The sequence below is a fragment of the Crinia signifera genome, chromosome 19 (genome assembly GCF_055691185.1).
Source record: "Crinia signifera chromosome 19, ASM5569118v1, whole genome shotgun sequence".
NCBI classification, from domain to species: Eukaryota; Metazoa; Chordata; class Amphibia; order Anura; family Myobatrachidae; genus Crinia; species Crinia signifera.
The window spans coordinates 60,775,918-60,797,351 of NC_139226.1; the positions used below are offsets into that span (position 1 = coordinate 60,775,918).

At 46.7% G+C, this 21,434-nt stretch overlaps 1 protein-coding gene across 2 annotated transcripts in view; it reads left to right on the forward strand.

Annotated features, from left to right (window-relative positions):
- The window catches only part of EPS8L1 (EPS8 signaling adaptor L1), a 75,340-nt gene that overhangs the window by 33,636 nt on the left and 20,270 nt on the right, over positions 1-21,434 (forward strand). For both annotated transcript variants that reach the window (XM_083162662.1, XM_083162663.1), the window contains 6 exons: positions 1,399-1,560; positions 3,695-3,844; positions 3,933-4,015; positions 14,088-14,295; positions 17,657-17,747; positions 18,329-18,378. In XM_083162662.1, coding sequence (XP_083018788.1) covers positions 1,399-1,560; positions 3,695-3,844; positions 3,933-4,015; positions 14,088-14,295; positions 17,657-17,747; positions 18,329-18,378 — 744 coding nt within the window. The remainder of the gene's footprint in view (positions 1-1,398; positions 1,561-3,694; positions 3,845-3,932; positions 4,016-14,087; positions 14,296-17,656; positions 17,748-18,328; positions 18,379-21,434) is intronic.

Here is a 21,434-nt window from a genome sequence, read left to right on the forward strand (position 1 = left end):
AGAGAAGAGGGCTTCTGTTGTCTACAGGAGGGACGAGGACCCTGCTCTGAGAAGTTTACAATCTAGTAATCCAAACAGATTACAAGTGGTGCAAGCATGTGGGTGGTGGCTAGATAGCAGGATGTAAACAGGCAGGGGGTCGGAGAACCATCCTCAGGACTTGTTTATGCAGCGGAAGGGTACGCTTTGATGAATAGGTGAGATTTCAGTGCCGTTTGAAGCTTTGTAAGGTCGGCGAAAGTCTAATGGAGCAAGGGAGTGTGTTCCACTGAAGGGGTGCAGCACAGGAAAAGTTCTGTACTCTAGCGTGGGAAGCAGTGATCAGGGTGGAGGAGAGACGACAGTCATCGGCCGACCGTAGAGGGCTTGTATCTTGGAATCAGGCCCTTAGTGGTCTGTGAATCACCCTTATAAGGGGCAGAGGGACAAATTAGACTAAACACTAAAGGCCCCCCATCTACTAGTGCAATTTGGCCCTTTTTTCATATGATTTTGACCCATCGGGCAGATAAACCATGTGAAAAGTGTCACATTGCATGTGTTTACCTCCGATTCCGATCCAATGATTAGTCCTGTGTGCGTCGGATCAGATCCGGAGATTGTCACGGCTTCCACAAGGATTGCATATGAACTGGGATCACATACGATACATTGTATGCAAAAGAACTGCATACAATGTATCGTATGTTGACCAGCCGGCTCTTGGAGCTGTCGCGTGAGTTGGCGGGGTATATATTAGTGTGGGGCTTTAAGTAATGTAAATAATCTGTTTCTATGTAACAACACAGATGTACGCATTTCATTCGGTTTACATGACTCTCACCTCTGAATAATTTCCCCATTTAGAACATGACATAGACATCTGCTTCTATTTGTAGACATATCTGTGTGTCAGGGGTGTGACATTTATTTATATGTGATAGTTCCGCATTACGTCAGGGACAGCAGCCTTTAGGCAGGTCTCAAAGAAACAAAAAGAAAATGTTCTCCTTGCCCCACCCAAGCAATATTTTGTTTACATCAGGAATGCAAATATAAAATGAGTAATTAATGCAGCATCAGAAGAAGAAACACTGATTGTTCAGTATCTGTCATTGTGTAATGTTCAACACACCAATTACTATTTGACTATCTATGCCTAATACCATATCATGCTCTGTGCAAACATTACTGCCATACACGTGTTGCCAATAGTCACTTTAAGCTTTGCTGTTACCTTTAAATAAAAATGTATTAGTCATCTCTGGATAAAACCATGGCAGTAGCCTTTAAGGCAAATAATTATTTCTAGCGTTTTTTATGTTGGTGGCATTGCGAATGGTATAGGGAAAATATGCTTTTATTGCAGATGAGCGATGCATATCTATAGACTGCAATGTGTCCCCCTTTTTTTTACAGCATTTGGTGACATTTAAAATTGATGAGGATGATGATGTTCACACAGTGGAGGATGCCATCCGCAAACTTAATGTCATGGACGCCAAAGGCAAAGTCTGGATTCAAGAGATGATTCTGCAAGTAAACAGCTCCACTGTTAAACTTCTAGATGTGGAAAGCAAGGTGAGATTGTCAGTGCTCATCATTACTGTACATCGTTATCAGATCTGTCTTATTCCATGTTGTACATAATGTGATTCATGAGTACTAAACTGGATGGGACTGATGCAGAGGGAGCTTTGTGTCCTGTTTTATATCGCACTATGTATGCAGAAAGAGGAAGCATGAATATGTGCTTGTGTGTATTTGTATGATACTGGCATTGACACCCATCTGCATCTGTATTTGTGGGAATAAGTGGCATTGCCAGGAGGAAGCAGGGGGAGCAAATACTCCTAACTTAAGTCTTGGTCTGCATGGCTCCTTTTTAATAATCTGACTTTGACCACTTTCAAAACTGAGACAAGAGACTTGGATACAGCTACTTCCAGGCTTAGCTGGGTCCCAGATGGTGCCAAATTTGCTAGTGACTGTGGAAGCAGCTCCTGCCTAAAGCCGTGTACACACGGCAGCGATATGGGCTGAAATCGCTGGCAATAACTAAAATGTCAATTTATAAATTACCCATGGTGTTTAATTAATCGGTCTCCAATAAGCGCTGTGTCTGTTTGCTATTGTTTCCATACACACTGGGAGACTTTGAGCAGAAAGATGCTCAAAACACCAAGTTTGAGCGGCTTTCAGCACAAAGCTATCCAATGTATATATGGCCTGGCTATGAACGGTGAACGGTGAGCGGTGGTGCGTGCTCCCGCATTATCTCCAGGAAAGCCGCTCATCTGCTGGTATTACCAGCAGATGAGCAGCTTTGTAGACGGCTTTGCATAGCGCTGCGCTATGCAAAGCCGCCTGGCCCCCGCTGACAGCGCCGGCCAGGGGGAAAGCGGCTCAGTGTGTATGCCATAACGGACAGACTAAGGGTACAAGACTTGAGTACTAAGCTAGGATATCAGTGTAGTAGAGCCACAGAGCTGTTTGGGGATAATGGAAAAGTTAAAATATCATGTATAGGGGTAAATGTCGACACAGTAAACATGGATGCCAAAAAAGTGCACCGAGTCCCATTGCATGGCAAGTGACTATTTTATTCTCCCACCACGCCCTACTGAATGGTAGGGCATGAAATACCACCTGTTGGCACATGTCAGCTAAAAAAAAAGTGAAAAACCCTATGTCGCATGTCAAGCTTTTGAATGTCAACCTTCCCCATGTCGACCTAATGACCTAATGCTTGTCGACCTAGTTGTTGTAGACATAGGGGGAAATTTACTAAAGGAAATTTGTAAAAAAAATAGGTGTATTTGTGTCCAGAAATACACTTATTTTTGACATTTACTATCCCGAAAATACGGCAATTCGTATTGGTATTGATGTGCTATCAATACGAATACGAATTGCCGTATTTTCGGGATAGTAAATGTCAAAAATAAGTGTATTTCTGGGGGAAGCGGTCATCTATTAGAATGAACTTAGGTCCACAGTCATTAGGTCGACCCCACTAGGTCGACTGGCAGGAAGGTCAACCTGACTTAAGGTCGACATGGGCCAAGGTCGACATGACTTAAGGTCGAATTTGGTCGATATGAGGAAGGTTGACTGGTCATAAGGTCGACATGGGGATTTTCACTGTTTTTTGAGCCGACATGTGCCGACAGGCGGTATTTCATGCCCTACCATCCACTAGGGCGTGGAGGAGGTTATTAAAGCTGTGGCGAGTGAAGCGAGCCACCGTGCCCGAAGCATTGCGAGCGATGTGAGGGTCCGATTCTCACTGCCAACTATGTCCATGTCGACTGTGTCGACATTCGGCAAAAAAACAGTGAAAATTCCATGTCGACCTTATGACCAGTCGACCTTCCTCATGTAGACCTTTATGCAAATTCAACCTTAAGTCATGTCGACCTTGGCCCATGACGACCTTAAGTCAGGTCGACCTTCCTGCCAGTCGACCTAGTGGGGTCGACCTAATGACTGTAGACCTAAGTTCATTCTAATAGATGATCCACACCCATTTCTGGATACAAATACACCTATTTTTTACAAATTTCCTTTAGTAAATTTCCCCCATAGTGACTGTATACAGCGTACGCATCATGGCAAATATAAAACTGGCCACATCTGTATTACAGAATAACTGAGACCAAGTCACATATCTATAAATGGCATAAGAACATGTTGTTATTCTGTGTGTTTGCAGGAGGATCTGGAAGAATATCCTGTCTCTGTGATCCAGCTTTGTGATACCGTACTCCCAGAAAATAGGCATCGCTCTCTACTAGTGTTAGTATGCCAGGACAGATACCAACCCAAAGCTGATGTTCATTTCTTCCAGTGTGATGATGTTGGGGTAAGACGTTTGGATTCAGGACTGTGAGAAAGGAACTGGCTGCTAGGAAGTCGGCAGTTTCTCAATCATTTATTTTTACATTTTCTAGGCGGAGTTGATCCGTGAAGATATTAATAGCGCTGTGTCTGATTACAGAACTGGTGATAATTCAAAGAGACCTGAAGCACTTCGGTAAGTTTTCTGCCTATAACCTAATATACTTTATCTACATAGCTAAGGCTGCTAGTTCAAATTCAATTTCATATTAGTGTTTCCTGTTTCGGCAATCTAGGAAAATATGTAAAAGTATTCAGTTTGGCATTATGTAGTGACAAGGGGCCATATGTATAAAATGGAGAGTGATAAGCCACCAACCAATCAGCTCTTATCTGTTATTTTTCAAACACAGCTTGTGACAAAGCAGGTAGGAGCTGATTGGCTGGTAGTTATCACTTTTCAAGCTTAGTACATCGGGCCCTATAGCTGTAGAAACTACTTAACTTGCAGGTTATTAATATTTTCCACCATACTTAAAAGTGGCCAGTCAGAGATTTTACTCAGATGTTTGGAAACAGGAGTGTTCTTGTGCACAAAGTGAGGCTAATTCAACAGGGTTGGCTAAATAGAGAATTTGCAAATCAAGCAATTAACAAATGACTGCGCAAGCATACCATTTCTTTGTATGTCAGAAAAAAACGCAGGCGTGCCCAGCATTTATGAGGTGGGTCTGTGATGTCAGCGATGACCGCTTGCAACCTGCCTCGGTGGCAGATACAGATGTAGCTGGCCTCATCTTTGCAGGGGCTGGCAAAATTATCGCCAGCCCCCGCCAGCTCCCGCCAGGGGGCACGCTGGCATGAGATGCTTGTGTGCCCCGTGGCAACGGAGCTCCTCACCACGTCTACCGCCTCCCCTGCCAGTCCCCATTGCCGCCCGACACCCCCCCCCCCCCAACACTGCCCATCTCCCCGAAGCAGAGACGGGCAGGGACCTGCCGTCGATAGACTGGGACACACGTGCGTGTGAGATGCATGCGCGTCCTAGTTTAATGGAGTTCCTGTCTGCCGGCGCTCGCCAGAGGGGGCGCTCAGCATGAGCTCTCACGCTGTCAGTGAGATTCTCATTCTTAGCCTGTTGTCAGCACACCACATACTGTAGGACGGTGTGTGCTGCCCGGGAGGGATGGAGGGGGAAGGGGAGGGGAGCAGACCAAGGCCCCTGCCGGACCACTCCAGTAAGCTCGGGGCCTAGCTACGAAAATCGAATGGTCCAGGGCCGCCCCCCCCCCCCCCCTTCTCGGCGGCCCTGGACCATTCGATTTTCGTAGCTAGGCCCCATAGCAAAGGTTTGTAAGGGCCCCTATTTAGCAACTGATGGTGACAAATGCATGTTAAACATATTAGACAGGAAACATGGGCCCCCTTCAGCTCTGGGCCCCATGACAGCTGCACCCCTTGCACCTATGGAAGGTACGCCCTTGATAATATATCATCTACTGAGGATACTCTATACACAGCCAGGCATTTGTCATATTTTTGTAAATCTTTAAGCCTGCAAATCTTTAAAATGTGGTTTGTGTCAGTAGTAAGCATTAATAAAATAATTACAGTACATTCAACTGCTTTTATGTTCTTTGCTTTCAGGGGCAGCAAAGAAATTGTGGAGGGGGTTCCAAACTTTGATTTTAGAGGGATTGTCGTCAGCCCATGAAGGCTAAAGAAAGGGGGTTATTCTAAATCAATCGGTCAATTGATTGCGACTGCATATGTGCGTTGGTTTTTATGCGCATATGCAGCTGCTGTGTGCGAGCACCCACTGCACTCACACACAGACGTCTGGGCGGGGGCGCAGAGGGGCGTGGGGATGTGGGCTGTGGAATTCGCCTGTGGGAATGCCCAGCATTTCATGGACATTTAATTCCCCAATGATGTGGGTGTGGGGGGTGGGCAGCTGACGTCAGCGGATGTCAGCTGCCCGCCCTGTCTTCACACATAGTTACATAGTTACATAGTAGGTAAGGCTGAAAAAAGACTTGCGTCCATCTAGTTCAACCTGGTATAGATATCCATTGCTGATTTGGTAGGTTCTGGTATTTTACAGACAAATTATATTTCTTATTTGTACCCATGGATGTTTTTCTCCAGTAAATGTTTGTCCAACTTTGCCTTGAACGCATTTAATGAGCCAGCCGTTACCACCTCTCTGGGAAGAGAGTTCCAGAGTTTGACTGTTCTGACCGTAAAGAAATTCTTTCTACTAGCTGAATGAAATCTTTTTTCTTCTAATCTATACTCATGCCCTCGCGTCCTAGATTCCTTTCTAGTAGAAAAGAGGGTGCGTGACAGTTCCTTATATTGGCCCTTGATATACTTTATCAAGACCCTTAAACGTCTCTTTTCTAATGTAAATAGTCCCAAATTGCTTAATCTCTCCCCGTAGCTTAAATTCTCCATTCCCCTAATAAGCTTTGTTGCTCGCCTTTGGACTTTTTCTAATTCTATGATGTCCTTTTTATAGTGTGGGGCCCAGAACTGTACTCCGTACTCTAGGTGAGGTCTCACCAATGCTTTATATAGTGGCATAATTACCCTCGAGTCCCTAGTTTCCATTCCCTTTTTAATACATGCCAGAATTTTGTTGGCCTTTTTTGTAGCTACATTACAATGGGCACTACATCCTAGTTTGCTGTCTATTTGGACTCCTAGATCCTTTTCAAGTATGGAATTACCCAGTTCCTCTCCGCTAAGGTTGTAACTTGCACACTGGTTGTGTCTCCCAAGGTGCATAACCTTACATTTATCTACATTGAACCTCATCTTCCATTTTTTTGCCCACTCATCTAGAATTGCAAGATAATTTTGAAGCATGGTGACATATTCTGATGATTTGATGACTTTGCTAAGTTTTGTATCGTCCGCAAAGATGGATACATTGCTGAGTAACCCTATCCCAATATCGTTAATAAAAATGTTAAACAAAATGGGCCCCAAAACCGAACCCTGGGGCACTCCACTTAGTACCGGTATCATATCTGATACGGCACCATTCACAACCACTCTTTGTTCTCTATTACATAGCCAATTCCCTACCCATCTGCAGATATTTTCACCCAATCCCAGGTTCTCCATTTTATTAATCAATCTCTTGTGTGGGACAGTATCAAATGCTTTAGCAAAATCTAGGAAAATCACATCTACAGCATTTCCATTATCGAGGTTTTTGCTAACCTCTTCATAGAACCCTAATAGATTAGTTTGGCATGAACGATTTTTCACGAACCCATGTTGGTTAGCACTGAGTAGACTGTGATGATCTAAATATTTCTGGATACCATCCCTTAAAAATCCTTCAAATAGTTTACCCACAATTGATGTTAAACTAACGGGTCTGTAATTAGCGGGATCTTCCTTTTTTCCTTTTTTGAATATTGGCACTACCTCTGCTATTCTCCAATCTCCAACGGGGTGCTGCAGGTCAGAGACACCATAAGGCTGTGAATCAATGATTATGCAAATCATTCATTGGCATGCCTGTGGGGGTTCGGGGGTTCAGGGGTGACCATGCGGGAAGCAGGCGGCGTCTGAGGGACTCGCAAGGCTGTGAAATTCACAGCCTTACAAGTTAACCAGAATAAGGACCAATGAGCATGTAACAAGTGTAAGGACTCCCGGGCTCATGGGTGCATGGGGGGGGCCTATCGCTCGTATCCGCCTTGAGAAAGGCAGTGTTTACAGCATTTGCACAGTCCCGGGAGAACCTCGGTTCGCGGATCACACAGTAAGGCCACAAAAGCAAGGTACAAAACGCACCTTTATTTCATATTAACAGTACATGAAAACCATAACCACACCACTAACACTACACAATACAGGTAGCCTACAATATACACAGCACACACTAACTATATCAGAACCACACAAAAGTGAACACCTCCCCTTCCCTTCCACAGTCAATAGTCACCTTGGGCAGTCTCTGAGCTGAGGCTGGTGCAGCCTTGGTGAGGGGGAACTGCAGAACCCCAGCGGAGGTACGGACTCCACTGAGCCAGGGCCGATGCCCGCTGCCGGTCCTGTAGGTGATGAATCCCGGCCGCTTGGCCTGTGGGTGCCGTCAGGGTGCTGGCACGCTGGATGCAACCGCTGGCTGTGGTATGGGGTCCACTGCGCCAGGGCCGACTGCCCACTGCTGGTCCTGCAGGTGATGAATCCCAGCCGCTTGGCCTGTGGGTGCCGTCGGGGTGCTGGCACGCTGGATGAAACCGCTGGCTGTGGTATTGGGTCCACTGCGCCAGGGCCGACTGCCCACTGCTGATGGTCTGGTGGGGTCTGGAGGGGACTCAGTTCCTCCCCTGGGATCCTGCCTCGCCGGGTCAGGGATCCTGGATGGATGCAGAAAAGCGGAGCCCAGAGCTGTTGTTTCAGACCATTTTATCCTTGAGTTCTGCGACCGGATTGGTTGTTGCTTGAAGCCTGAGATGTAAATGCCCCTGAGTCCTGTGTAGGGATTGGCTGCTGCTGTAGCCCTGCCAACTTGCTGTTCTCTGGGACTCTCTGGCCCCCTGCTGGTCTGGTGCCGGCCAGTCTATAACAAGTCCCCGGGGAGAACAAAAGGCCAGGAACCATTGCTGATAAGGGGGCGGCCCAGGTGTGAAGTCAAAACAGACCCTGTTGTTGGTTGTGAAGTCTCAGCCTATTCAGCTTGCTGATGCTTCCTGTGAGGGGGATGAGATAGGGGGGTGTCGGCTGTCCGCATTAGCCAACAAGATATTACACACATGCAATAAACCATACATTACTGTGATAGAGACATATCAGGCTCAGGAGCATATGCCCTGATGGGCGCAATACTTATAAACACGCGGTACTATTTCCCATCGCAGGCAGGCATCTGGTATGTAATAAAGTCCGGTCCTAGTACTATAGAACACACAGTCCTGTGGAAGGCTCTATTAGTGTGAGAGGCACGGCTCCCATGAGATGGCAGGCAGGGAATTGTATTGGAAAAATGTTGTTAATTCAGGTAAGAGAGTGTCTGGGTCTCTGGGCTATATTTAGGAATCTTGGGGTGCCTACCCCCTCATGATCCAGGTGGGGGTGCCCAAAGGGGGATCATGACATACCTCCCCCTTCCTAAATCCGGTCCGAGGGGCTGGCTCCCAGATCGGAGCCAGTCAGGATGACCGGGCCCAGTGATCTCCTGGAGGCGTGATTCCGCTCCTCCTGCTCTGGATGAGGGGGGTCCGAGGTCGGCAGTTCACCATGTGTAACCCGCATTCCAGTACCCCAGTTACAGGGTTTGCCCCTGTCATGTGGAAATCTTTCCTTCTCTCCTGCCTTTTTGGTTGGCCCTCCTCCCTCCGCCTCTGGCGCAACTGGGAGGGGCCCGATCGGTGTACACAGGCTACAATCCGGAAACCTGGCTGCGGATTCTGCTCTTGACAACAGCGCCGACGTTGGCTGCAGGGGAGCAGTGGGTAACAACGATGCTTCTCCCAAAACTTCAAAAGCCTTCACAGTCACCCCACTTGGGCCTGAAACCTCCCCCAGCCCCTGAAGCTGCTGGGCCTCCCCTGGGCAACCTTCCCTCCATGTCTGTTCATCCACCTTGCAGGGCCTCAGCACACTCTGCCCCCACCTGCCCTCAGCAGTAGGCAGCGGTCCTGAGGATTCTCCTTCACACAATGGCTGCAGAGAAGCAGGGGGTATCCGCAAGTCTCCCCCTGATTTTCCCACAATCCCCCCCTTTGGGTCGAACACCTCCCCCAGCCCTTTGAACAATAACTGCTGGGCCTCCCCTGGGCAAACTTCCATCTTCCCCAGGGTGCACTGCTTCCCCAGCCTGGCGATGAGAGGGACTGGTGGGGTGGCATTGTACGGCAGCACTGCTGGCATCTCCCTTACAGCCCCAGGTGCAAACTCACATTCTCTTGCTCGTGCCATGCTGGGTGGTGAGGTGTCTTCCTCTGAGGCGCAGGGGGGTGCTGAGCTATGCCTCTGACCATCCCCTCCATGTTTGCTTGCTTGGCTGCCTGTTTGCTGCAGCGGCTCCCCGGGCACATAATTACAGTCAGTCACTCTTGCAGGGGATTCACAGAAGCGCTGCACCCCAGCCTCTACTCCCTGCTCTGGCACCCCGGTCACATACCTGCCTTTTGACTCCAGATCCTCCTGGCTCTGATGGCTAAGTGGGAACAGTCCTGGATAATCTTCCTGGGGTGGTAGAGTGGCAGAGCGCACCCCAGACACACTTCCTTCCATCTCCCCCTGCTGAATATGCTGGGGCTCCTGGGGCAAGATGCCCTCATTCGCTGGGCCGCTGGTGGTCATGTATGGGAGAAGTACTGCCCCCTCTGCTGGGGCACAATCATTGTAGACCCCCTGGCCACTAGTTTCAAAGTCTCCATCTCCCACGTCTGCAAAAGGGAAGATGTACTGCCATTCTTCCTGGGGTGCCATTTTTGGGTGCACCCCCATCCTTTGGCTAGCTGCTTGGAGCAGTGGCTGGCCACTGCTTTGTACCTCCTGTGGCGAGGACTCAGCCATCACAGTCCCAGCCTCCGAGATCTGCTCTGCTCTGGGGCTATTCTCTGGGGCAGCCCCTGCACTGTATACTGGCACTGCTCCATCTATCACGGGCTCCGTGTGCACCAGTCCATCATCACCATGTGGGGCCACAGTGCCCAGCTCTGCCACACTACTTGGCACAATGCAGGGGGAATAAATATCCTCTTCCCGATATCCATCTGCCACAATCACAGTCCATGATGTTAGGGCTCCTTTAGAGTCCGGGGTCCCTGGTGCGATATCACAGGGGCACTCCACAGCTAGTTCCTCATTTCCCAACTCACTGAATGGGAACAGTTCTGTGATTTCTCCCTGTGTCAGTGGGGAATTTAGTTCAGTGTCTCTGTGCGGATGCACAAGCTGCAGCAGCCGACGTTCCTCTGCCTCTACCCTCTGACACTGGTCCAGCCACTCTGGAGAATTCAGCTGCCCCTGTGCCAGGGCGACCCTCTCTGCATTATCATAACAGTGCAGGAGACACTGCAACTGCTCCTGGACACTTCTCAGTTCTCCTGGACACAGGACATAGTTCCTATACACGCTGAATGCATGTAGCGGGTCCTCTTGTTGCTCGTACACCCATCGGATGAGAGTGCAGTGTGAGCGGCCTTCAGGGGGTGTGCTGCATCGTAGCCTCCATTCCGCAATTAGGTCCTCCAGACTCATTCTTGCTAATGGAGCTCCAGATTCTGCAGGCCACAGATCCTCCGCCTCCCCCCCTGGGATCTCGGTAGTGGACCCCTCGGTCATCCACCCCGGTGGCACCATCAACTCCTCCTCCCTTTGAGTTCTCTTTGCGGGCTCCTTCCCAGGACCCACATTACCCGGTGCTGGCACGCTGGCCTCAGCGACCCGGCTTCTGTGCATTAGCTGATGCGTGGCGCTACTTACTTCTGTGACAAAAGCCTGCCACGCCACCGTATGCAGCAGGTTTCCTGCAGCAGCCTCAGATACATACTGCTTAAATTCATCGGTCAGGTAAGCTGCTTTCTCCTCTGTAGTAGCACCTGTCCATACATTAATCCACCGATATGCTGCTTCCCAATCCTCCCAGAGGGGCTGCATCAGCGTGGATGGGCTTCTCCAGTCCCATTCCTCAGCCAGAAGACTCCATGACGATTCCTCATCTATGAGCCTCACTGCTCTGGGTGACTGTGGGCACCTCTTGCCTCTCTTTGGACGTCTCTGTCCTTTTCCTGGAGCCATTCTCCACACGGGCTGCACTCGTAGAGCTTGGTCAGCGTCACTTGCTGGACCCCCTTACGTCAGCTTCCGTTTCTGGGCCACGGCACACTCCGCCGTTCCCTCGCTTGCAGGGATTGTCCCCTGGACAAGCCGGCACTTAAGCGGAATTCTTCCCTCGCTTAATGCCCTCACAAATTATCCTTTTTCTCCTCCCCGGCATCCCTGCTAGGGTTACAAGAGCTCACCTCTGTGTGGTTCTATACTACTGGTTATGGGCTATTGCGCCAACAGAACCTGGCCGTATTACGATACGGGCCCCTGGTTCTGCCTGGTCTACAGGACTGTGTGATCCCCACTGCTTGCCACCAATTGTAAGGACTCCCGGGCTCATGGGTGCATGGGGGGGGCCTATCGCTCGTATCCGCCTTGAGAAAGGCAGTGTTTACAGCATTTGCACAGTCCCGGGAGAACCTCGGTTCGCGGATCACACAGTAAGGCCACAAAAGCAAGGTACAAAACGCACCTTTATTTCATATTAACAGTACATGAAAACCATAACCACACCACTAACACTACACAATACAGGTAGCCTACAATATACACAGCACACACTAACTATATCAGAACCACACAAAAGTGAACACCTCCCCTTCCCTTCCACAGTCAATAGTCACCTTGGGCAGTCTCTGAGCTGAGGCTGGTGCAGCCTTGGTGAGGGGGAACTGCAGAACCCCAGCGGAGGTACGGACTCCACTGAGCCAGGGCCGATGCCCGCTGCCGGTCCTGTAGGTGATGAATCCCGGCCGCTTGGCCTGTGGGTGCCGTCAGGGTGCTGGCACGCTGGATGCAACCGCTGGCTGTGGTATGGGGTCCACTGCGCCAGGGCCGACTGCCCACTGCTGGTCCTGCAGGTGATGAATCCCAGCCGCTTGGCCTGTGGGTGCCGTCGGGGTGCTGGCACGCTGGATGAAACCGCTGGCTGTGGTATTGGGTCCACTGCGCCAGGGCCGACTGCCCACTGCTGATGGTCTGGTGGGGTCTGGAGGGGACTCAGTTCCTCCCCTGGGATCCTGCCTCGCCGGGTCAGGGATCCTGGATGGATGCAGAAAAGCGGAGCCCAGAGCTGTTGTTTCAGACCATTTTATCCTTGAGTTCTGCGACCGGATTGGTTGTTGCTTGAAGCCTGAGATGTAAATGCCCCTGAGTCCTGTGTAGGGATTGGCTGCTGCTGTAGCCCTGCCAACTTGCTGTTCTCTGGGACTCTCTGGCCCCCTGCTGGTCTGGTGCCGGCCAGTCTATAACAAGTCCCCGGGGAGAACAAAAGGCCAGGAACCATTGCTGATAAGGGGGCGGCCCAGGTGTGAAGTCAAAACAGACCCTGTTGTTGGTTGTGAAGTCTCAGCCTATTCAGCTTGCTGATGCTTCCTGTGAGGGGGATGAGATAGGGGGGTGTCGGCTGTCCGCATTAGCCAACAAGATATTACACACATGCAATAAACCATACATTACTGTGATAGAGACATATCAGGCTCAGGAGCATATGCCCTGATGGGCGCAATACTTATAAACACGCGGTACTATTTCCCATCGCAGGCAGGCATCTGGTATGTAATAAAGTCCGGTCCTAGTACTATAGAACACACAGTCCTGTGGAAGGCTCTATTAGTGTGAGAGGCACGGCTCCCATGAGATGGCAGGCAGGGAATTGTATTGGAAAAATGTTGTTAATTCAGGTAAGAGAGTGTCTGGGTCTCTGGGCTATATTTAGGAATCTTGGGGTGCCTACCCCCTCATGATCCAGGTGGGGGTGCCCAAAGGGGGATCATGACAACAAGCTATGGGGGTATTCAATCTGGGAGTCTGACTGTTGGAAAGTCGCAACAGTCGGAATCCAGCTTGACAGATACTCGACAGGCGGAATTCAATGTTCCGCCTGCCGAGAGTCAAAAAGTGGGCGTGTCAGCGAACAAGACCACCGATTGTCAAAAAAACAGCCGTGAATTCGACAATCCCAGGCCGTTTCAGACAAAACTGATCCGACTGGTTTTAAAGTCAGATCTGTTTTGTCAAAATACGCCTTCAATGCTGTCAGAAACGGCAGCATTGAATAGGCAATATAGCCAAGATTGAATACCTCCAAATGTCTGCCACAAACAAAGTGCAGTTAATGTAATACAGTATTTCAGTCATATGGAGAGCGAATTTATCATGGTAAGCCACTTACCAGATTTGCTTTCTTGTGGACTGGTTGAGCACACAGTTCCACAGATACACAAACACAGCAGACTTGGTAGGAAAAGCTTCTGTCACACGTGCAGCAACTCCATTCCAGCCTTCACATTGCATGCATTGGCTGCTGGGCAGGCTGTGGGGAAGGGGGGTTTTCTGGGCAACTGGGACCTCCCCATTAAGGCAGAAGTGGCACAAAACTTGGAGGGGCTAACCAACTGAAGATATGGGACTCATGCAATTTCATGTTGCATCCCTAAATTGTCTTGTCTTTTTGATATTTTAAGGAACAACAAGGAGAAGCTAAGCCAACAGAACTCCAATGCCTCTTATTCACTCCCGGCACAGAGACAATGGAAACAACCACAGACTAACTATGTGACCCCAGCGCAGCTCCTGGAGAAAGAATCACAGCGAAGATCTCCCAGATCAACAATCACACCACTGAACCCTCAAGTGATAATCAAACCTATTCCCCAGATGCAACAGTCACAGGTATGTGATGTATAATGTTAGATTGTGAAATGGAAATGATATTGGTTTTTCCTGTTTTAATATAGCCACTGACAGTGTTATCATATTCAATTTTTTAATCAAAGTAATCAGTTTGCAGTATAATGTATAGACAAAGGTAGGCACAAAAATCGGGCAAACCGCATGTGTTATTGATCCACTCCGTTCCGATGCGCGTCATCTCGGAGCTCCTACATCTCAAGTGCTGCACTTTGGTCCCGAGTGGCTCAAGGGAGATTGGCTGGCCATACACTACTGGGAGAAGTGGCAGGAGTCTATGTCCACCATAAGAATCAAATGCAAATTTTTGTCAGGAGGAGAACTTGGCAGTGTTCCAAGGAAAATTATCCTGCATTTCGTGCCAAGTAACCGTTGTTTTAGGGCACTAGAAAGGCGATTTCTAATCAGGTGATAAGAGACCAATGCACTAGATCAGCGGTCCTCAAACTATTTTGCTCTGGGACCCCATCAGACAAAAAAATAATAATTATAGGACCCCAGCAAGTTATTGCAGAAGGTCATCCCATCAAATGTGTAGTCAGCAGACAGCACATACAGGGCAGCATTGTGGAGGCACAACATGATGGGAGGAGTCTAAATTACAGACAATTCAACACATCTATCAGACTCCCTGAATCAGTGACTGAGATTAGAAAAGTCATCAGCCTGATGGTCAGCAACATGGAGTCGTGACCCCATTCTGAGCAGGTCGGGACCCACTTTGGGGTCAGGACCCACAGTTTGAGAACCGCTGCACTAGATGATGAATCCTCAAAACCTAATAAAGTAGTAACTGTAGAGCAAATAACATTCTCTATGGTCTTTGCATACATGTACAGTGTTCCAACAAAGTGGTGGAGGTAATATATTTGGGGAACTCCTCTAGTCTACGTGATGGTGGACATCCTTTTCTCCCCGCAAAAGAACTTGATTCTTCAGTTGATTTTATTGCTCATGTCTTGTTGGGTGTAGTATATTTTGTCTACGTTCAGAACGTCAACAGCATAATATACACAATGATGGCAATTCGATTTCAATAGATTCGTGCCCTAACCCTAAAACCTGCCGGACACTAACCTAATCATAAACATGATCGCAGTTTAACCCTAACCCTAGCCCTAAACTTCATATATTCTTACATTTAAAATTGGGGGTTGACAATATATGTATGGCTGTTGCCATTATGACAATGGTGATTTATCACTGAGAGATTCTTTGTGAGTGTTTGCAAAGTGATTGCGTACCAACTTGTCCGTATACAGTAGACACCCTGACACGCAGAATGTGATTAAGGAGATGCGCATGCACAAATAAACAAGCTACAAGTGTCCATATTGTTTTCCATTAGAAAACAAGTTATTTTTCAAGGTTGCTGACTTGCTTACAACGGTAAGGAATATGTAAGTTATTAAATTCTGGAACCCTGACACCTTTAATCCAAAAGTAACAAATGTGAATTAGCAAGAGAACGTAAATATATTTAGAATAAACTGAATTAATGTTCTTATGGAGGGCGGGATGCAATAAAGTGTAATGAGGTAAAAACACAGTTTTCGGGTTTTTCACCACATTTTTGAATGGATACATGCCCTGCATGCCCAGAGAGACTCCTGGTGCTCGGACCCGGAAGTCCAGCACCGGAGCCGCTTCACAAAGGACAGCTCTTATTGGTAGAGCTGTCCTTTGTGTTAATAATCGCATATGTTAGTGCATACGCGATTATTAACAATGCGGTAGCTGGCGAATGCCAGCGATGTGGGGTGGCGGATGTTGGTGCATCCCCCATTGTAAGAACTATAATTCAATTCTGTTAGAGTAATGTACTGTATACTTTTATGTTAGGTTTAACCAGGGCTATTTTTGTGCAGGCTCTAGCAGGAACTGTGGCCCTTATTCTAGTTCACTCTCTCTGACAAAATATTTCTTAGATGGACAAAACCATGTGCACTGCAGGTGAGGAAGGTGTAAAACCCCACCCAAATCTAATTATCTCTGCACAAGTAACACCTGCCTCACCTGCAGTGCTCATGGTTTTGTCCATCTAAGAAATATTTTGTCAGAAAGAGTGAACTAGAATAAGGGCCACAGTTCCTGCTGGAGCCTGCACAAAAATAGCCCTGGGTTTAACTATAGATTCCAAGGACTAGATTTACAAAGTGTCGGCCTTTGGAAGATGCCGCTTCATGGTGGGTGTGACTTGGGAATATAAAGCAGCAATAATATTAAATGTAAAATACACCATACATGATACTTAATATTATTACTGCTTTAAATTTCTAGGTCAATCCGGCTGAGAAACAGTCGTTTGCAAAGTGAAAAATTGGTCCTGGTTCACTCTGTCTATGAGATAGATCAGGGGTCCTCAAACTATTTTGCTCTGGGACCCCATTAGACAATAAAAATAATTACGGGACCCCAGCAAGTGAATGCAGAAGGTCATCACATGACATGTGTAGTCAACAGACAGCACATACATGGCAGCATTGTGGTGGCACAACATGATGGGAGGAGGCTACAATTACTGACAATTCAAGAGTTCTTTCAGACTCCTTGAATTACTGACTGAGAATAGAAAAGTCTTCAGCCTGATGGTCAGCAACATGTAGTCGCGACCCCATGCTGACAAGGTCAGGACCCACTTTGGGGTCAGATAGATAGATCTGGCAGCACCAAAGGGAGGAGCCCTCCCAATGGCACTACCTGTCCTGCGAGTGACTGGCAAGTAGGAAGTCATTGCCAGCAGGGCCGGTGCAATGGGGGGTTGATGTGGCCACCGAGTCGCTCCATGACGGGGGGGGAGGAGACTTTCTGTGAGTTGCTCCACGGGGGGTGGGAGTCCGGCCTCGCCTCCTCTCACCCACACACATGCTCCACGGGGGGGGGGGGGGGGTGCTACCGCTCACCTGGCTCCACAGGGGTAGGGGGAGACCTGCTCCCAACTGTCGCCCTCCAGTGGCCAGCACCCCCAGGCAAATGCCTAAAGCTGCCTAGTGGTGGCGCCAGCCCTGATTGCCAGTCACAATGTAGTCACAGACAGTAACTGGCTCACAGTGACAGAGACTGGTTTTAACATATTAATATCTCACTATGGTGGTTATTTATTGTTTATTTATTATAAAATTGTGAGAGATAAATTCCCAACCAATCAGCTCCTAAAATGTTTCAAAGCCTTTAAAATGTCAGTCAGAAGCTGATTGGCCGGTACTTTATATTTCTTAATTGTATCTCTCTCTCTGAGAATTGACAAATACCCCCCCCCCCCCAGTATAACAGCCTGCACCTTGTACTTCTGTGTATTGCACATAGTGATATTTTCTTTATTATATGTATCATGTGTGACTAGGATTCGCTATACAGCCCTGTGATAAAAAATGGCAACAGCCTGGGGAGCCCACAGATGCAGCAGAAAAGGAACCCAACTTCTCTGAGTGTCGGTAAGTCATTGTGAATAATAACTAGTTTCCTGAAAACTAACTTTAAAGTGAGCCCTGCTATTCCATCAAGTAGTCCTATGTCTAATGCATAGGACCTTGGACTAGTCAATAATCTAATTTTATAAGGCAGTAACAACCTTTATGAAAGATCCACATTATTGGATTTCACTGTTCCTGGCGGAAACATCACAGGAAAGTGACTGGTTGAGTTACTGTATCGTGCGCTAAAGGTGGACATAGTATTATTTTATTTTTCATCTGAAACACCAAAAGTACAGGGGGTAAATTTACTAAGCTGCTCATTCTCAATGTGGTTGAGCAGGAAATCTATCATTCAAAACAAATTGAAAACCAAAGAAATATATGGTCCTGGATACCTGACAGCCTGACCCTGGGTTCTACACTTTTGTTAGAGACACAGAACTGGGTGGCGAAGGTGCCCGCACAGAAGCCCAGCACATGCGCATATAAGAGTATATACATGTGCAAAACTTAGAGATGCCAATCAGAATCAGGGCCAATGTTTCCTATGTGTCATGTATGGAAAAACAATTTTTCAAAAACTTTTTTTTTTTTTACAGTTGATGGGGACATGCAGGACCCAATGACCATGCGGGCTGGTCAGGAGGTGGTAAGTACCAAAAGTAGAATGCCTCTTTTTTCACTTGACATGATTGTGGATAAATAAGGGGACTATTCATGGGTTTTTCTGTTTTGATGTAAAAACGCCTTTTCTCTGGCTATTGCTATTCATAGTGCGGGTTACCGTGGCGGTTGCGTGGGGTGTTTAGAGTTAGGCTGTGGGAAGGGAGGGTTAGAGGAAGGTAAGGGGAGAGGTTAAAATATTTATCCTAAAAGTATTGGGCTCCTAGCCATCGGTATGCCGTGTTGGTTTTATGACAGCAGGTAAGGGCAGGTGAAGGGTTTTCGGCACCCTAGGCAAAACTACAGCTTACTGCTCCCACCTCCGACCACACACCAATATGACTTTCCAGACCCTCAGGTGAAAATGTAAATGTGGCATCCTAGAAGTTCAACACCTGCCATTTGCATAAGGTTCAACAAGCTTTTCTCTCTCGGAATCAGAGGGCACCCCCCAGATTCTGGGGGCAGCCCCCAGATTCTGGGGCTGCCTAAAGCTTCCTAATAGTAGACCTGGCTTTGCCATCATCATTTTAAGCACTGGGATCCCATACCCAGAAACAAAAAGGGAAGTTGTTTACTTCCCTATCTTCTGTATGGCATCTGTTCAGGCTCCATCCCGTGAACTCCCAGCAGCCACTGCAACCTCCCCTGACCACAACCACCAGCCTCCCCTGACCACAGCCAATCAGAAAGGATTTGCCTTTTGACTACAGCTAAAGAGAGAGCGCTATAGCCCGGGGTACTTAATTGCATGATTGGAAAGGTAAGAATACAATAATTTCCACTTAACAAAGCTACATTAAACCAATTCAATATATACAGTAGTGAACAATTCTGGTTTTATTTTCTACATGAATAGACCCATATAACTGCTAAAATCTTATATACATTAACATAAATGTGTTTTCTTATATAAATGAGTTTAGCTTATGCAGCATTGACATAAATGGCATTAAACCATATTTATTTGTCTCTTAATTGTGCAGTAACTCCTTATAGCCTGTAGCTTTTACTGTTACATATGGTACATACATATTAGTAATGATTTTTACTGCAGCGCTAATAGTCACGGGTATGATGGCAGTAGAAACAATGTGTAAATATGTAACTATCAGGCCAATCCAATTATGTACGAGTTGACATTGCCGCCAGTAATGGCACCTAAACTGGCACCCCACTTGGGGCTCCCTGTGGTTGGTATATATTTTAAAAATATATATATTTTCTTTAAGCTAAAGGTTTTATGCATGGGAGTGGGGTAGTGCCGCAGCTTCACCTATTTGCCAATGTGACCATGATTAATGAGACTGAGCATCAGGCTGTCAGAGGAAGAGAGGCTTGTGCTGAGCTCTGCTTGAAGGATCTCATCATATGCTTCTCAGGCCCATGGAAGACAGCAGCAGTAGCATCCTCGTCATGGGATGGTTTTTAATCAGTCAGCACTGAGTCTGTCAGGGCTTCTACAGAGTAAGGTACAGGGGGACAAACACAGGCTTTGAATGTGTTATATATATATATATATATATATATATATATATATATATATATATCTTGAATGAAAAAACGTCACTCCAGGCACTTTGTAAAGGTGAAAAGACTTTATGCGTCTGTATCTGCCAACGGCGTTTCGAGCCTGTGGCTCGTCTTCAGGACAATAGCCAGATACAGACGCATAAAGTCTTTTCACCTTTACAAAGTGCCTGGAGTGACGTTTTTTCATTCAAGATATACATGTACCAGAGCTCCACTCTGGGTAAACGAGCACCCGGGCCAGGTCAACCCAGTAAGCTAAGAGGAGGCTTACAGTGCCGGACCCCTGCACAGCATATATATATATATATATATATATATATATATATATATATATATATATATACATATACAGGTTGAGTATCCCGTATCCGTTATCCGAATTATTCCGAAAGCCATACATTCCAGAAAGTGAAAAAAAAATATTTTTTTTGCTAAAAACTCACTGGGGACATCTGTAACAGCACTACTTGTGACATTATATGTAACTGGCACTATATATGTGCAAGAAAATGATTGCTTGGCATTCAAATTCAATATCTGAGATAGTACACACATTTTGTTTCATGTTTTGAAACCTTGTTTTTTGAACAAATAAAATATATTTGTGTGTATTTTATGTGGTAATAAAATATATTTGTGTGTATTTTATGTGTTTATACAGCATACATGCAAGATACTTCAAAATACATAATTGAAATATTGAAATATTCCGAAATACGGAATAATCCGTTATCCAAAATTCTCCTGGTCCCGAGCATTTTGGATACGGGATATTCAACCTGTATGTATATATATATATATATATATATATATATATATATATATATATATATATATATAGCTATTTTTCAGCAGGAACTGAGGCCATTATTCTAGTTCACTCTTTCTGACTAAATATTTCTTAAGGTGCCCACAGACGCTACAATTATCGAATGCGTTTTGTACTTTTTAAGCACAAATTGCATCTTATGTACAATTATTGGATGGTGTTTATGTTCCCTGGAGCCCGATATTGTATGTCTAAAAAAGTACGTGCTGCACGTACTTTTTAGACTACATCTGAAATTTAACATTACAAACATGGGTTCATCACATGCATCCAAGTGCACATCTCATAGCAAGCTGGAAGAAAAATTGTATAGAACCATTGTACAGTCAAAAACGCATAGCACAGTACAATTGTAGCGTCTGTAGGCACCTTAAGATGGACAAAACCAAGTGCACTGCAGGTGAGGCAGGTGTTACTTGTGCAGAGATAATTAGAATTGGGGGGGGGGGGGGGTTTACACCTGCCTCACCTGCAGTGCACATGGTTTTGTCCAACTAAGAAATATTTTGTCAGAAAGAGTGAACTAGAATAAGGGCCTCAGTTCCTGCTGGAGCCTGCTGAAAAATAGCCCTGTATATATATATATATATATGTTTATATTAATCCCCACCCTGCAGTTACCCATTGACCAAGTTTATACTGCCTTTACTCTGTGTTTTGACAGTGTAATATTCTCCTGT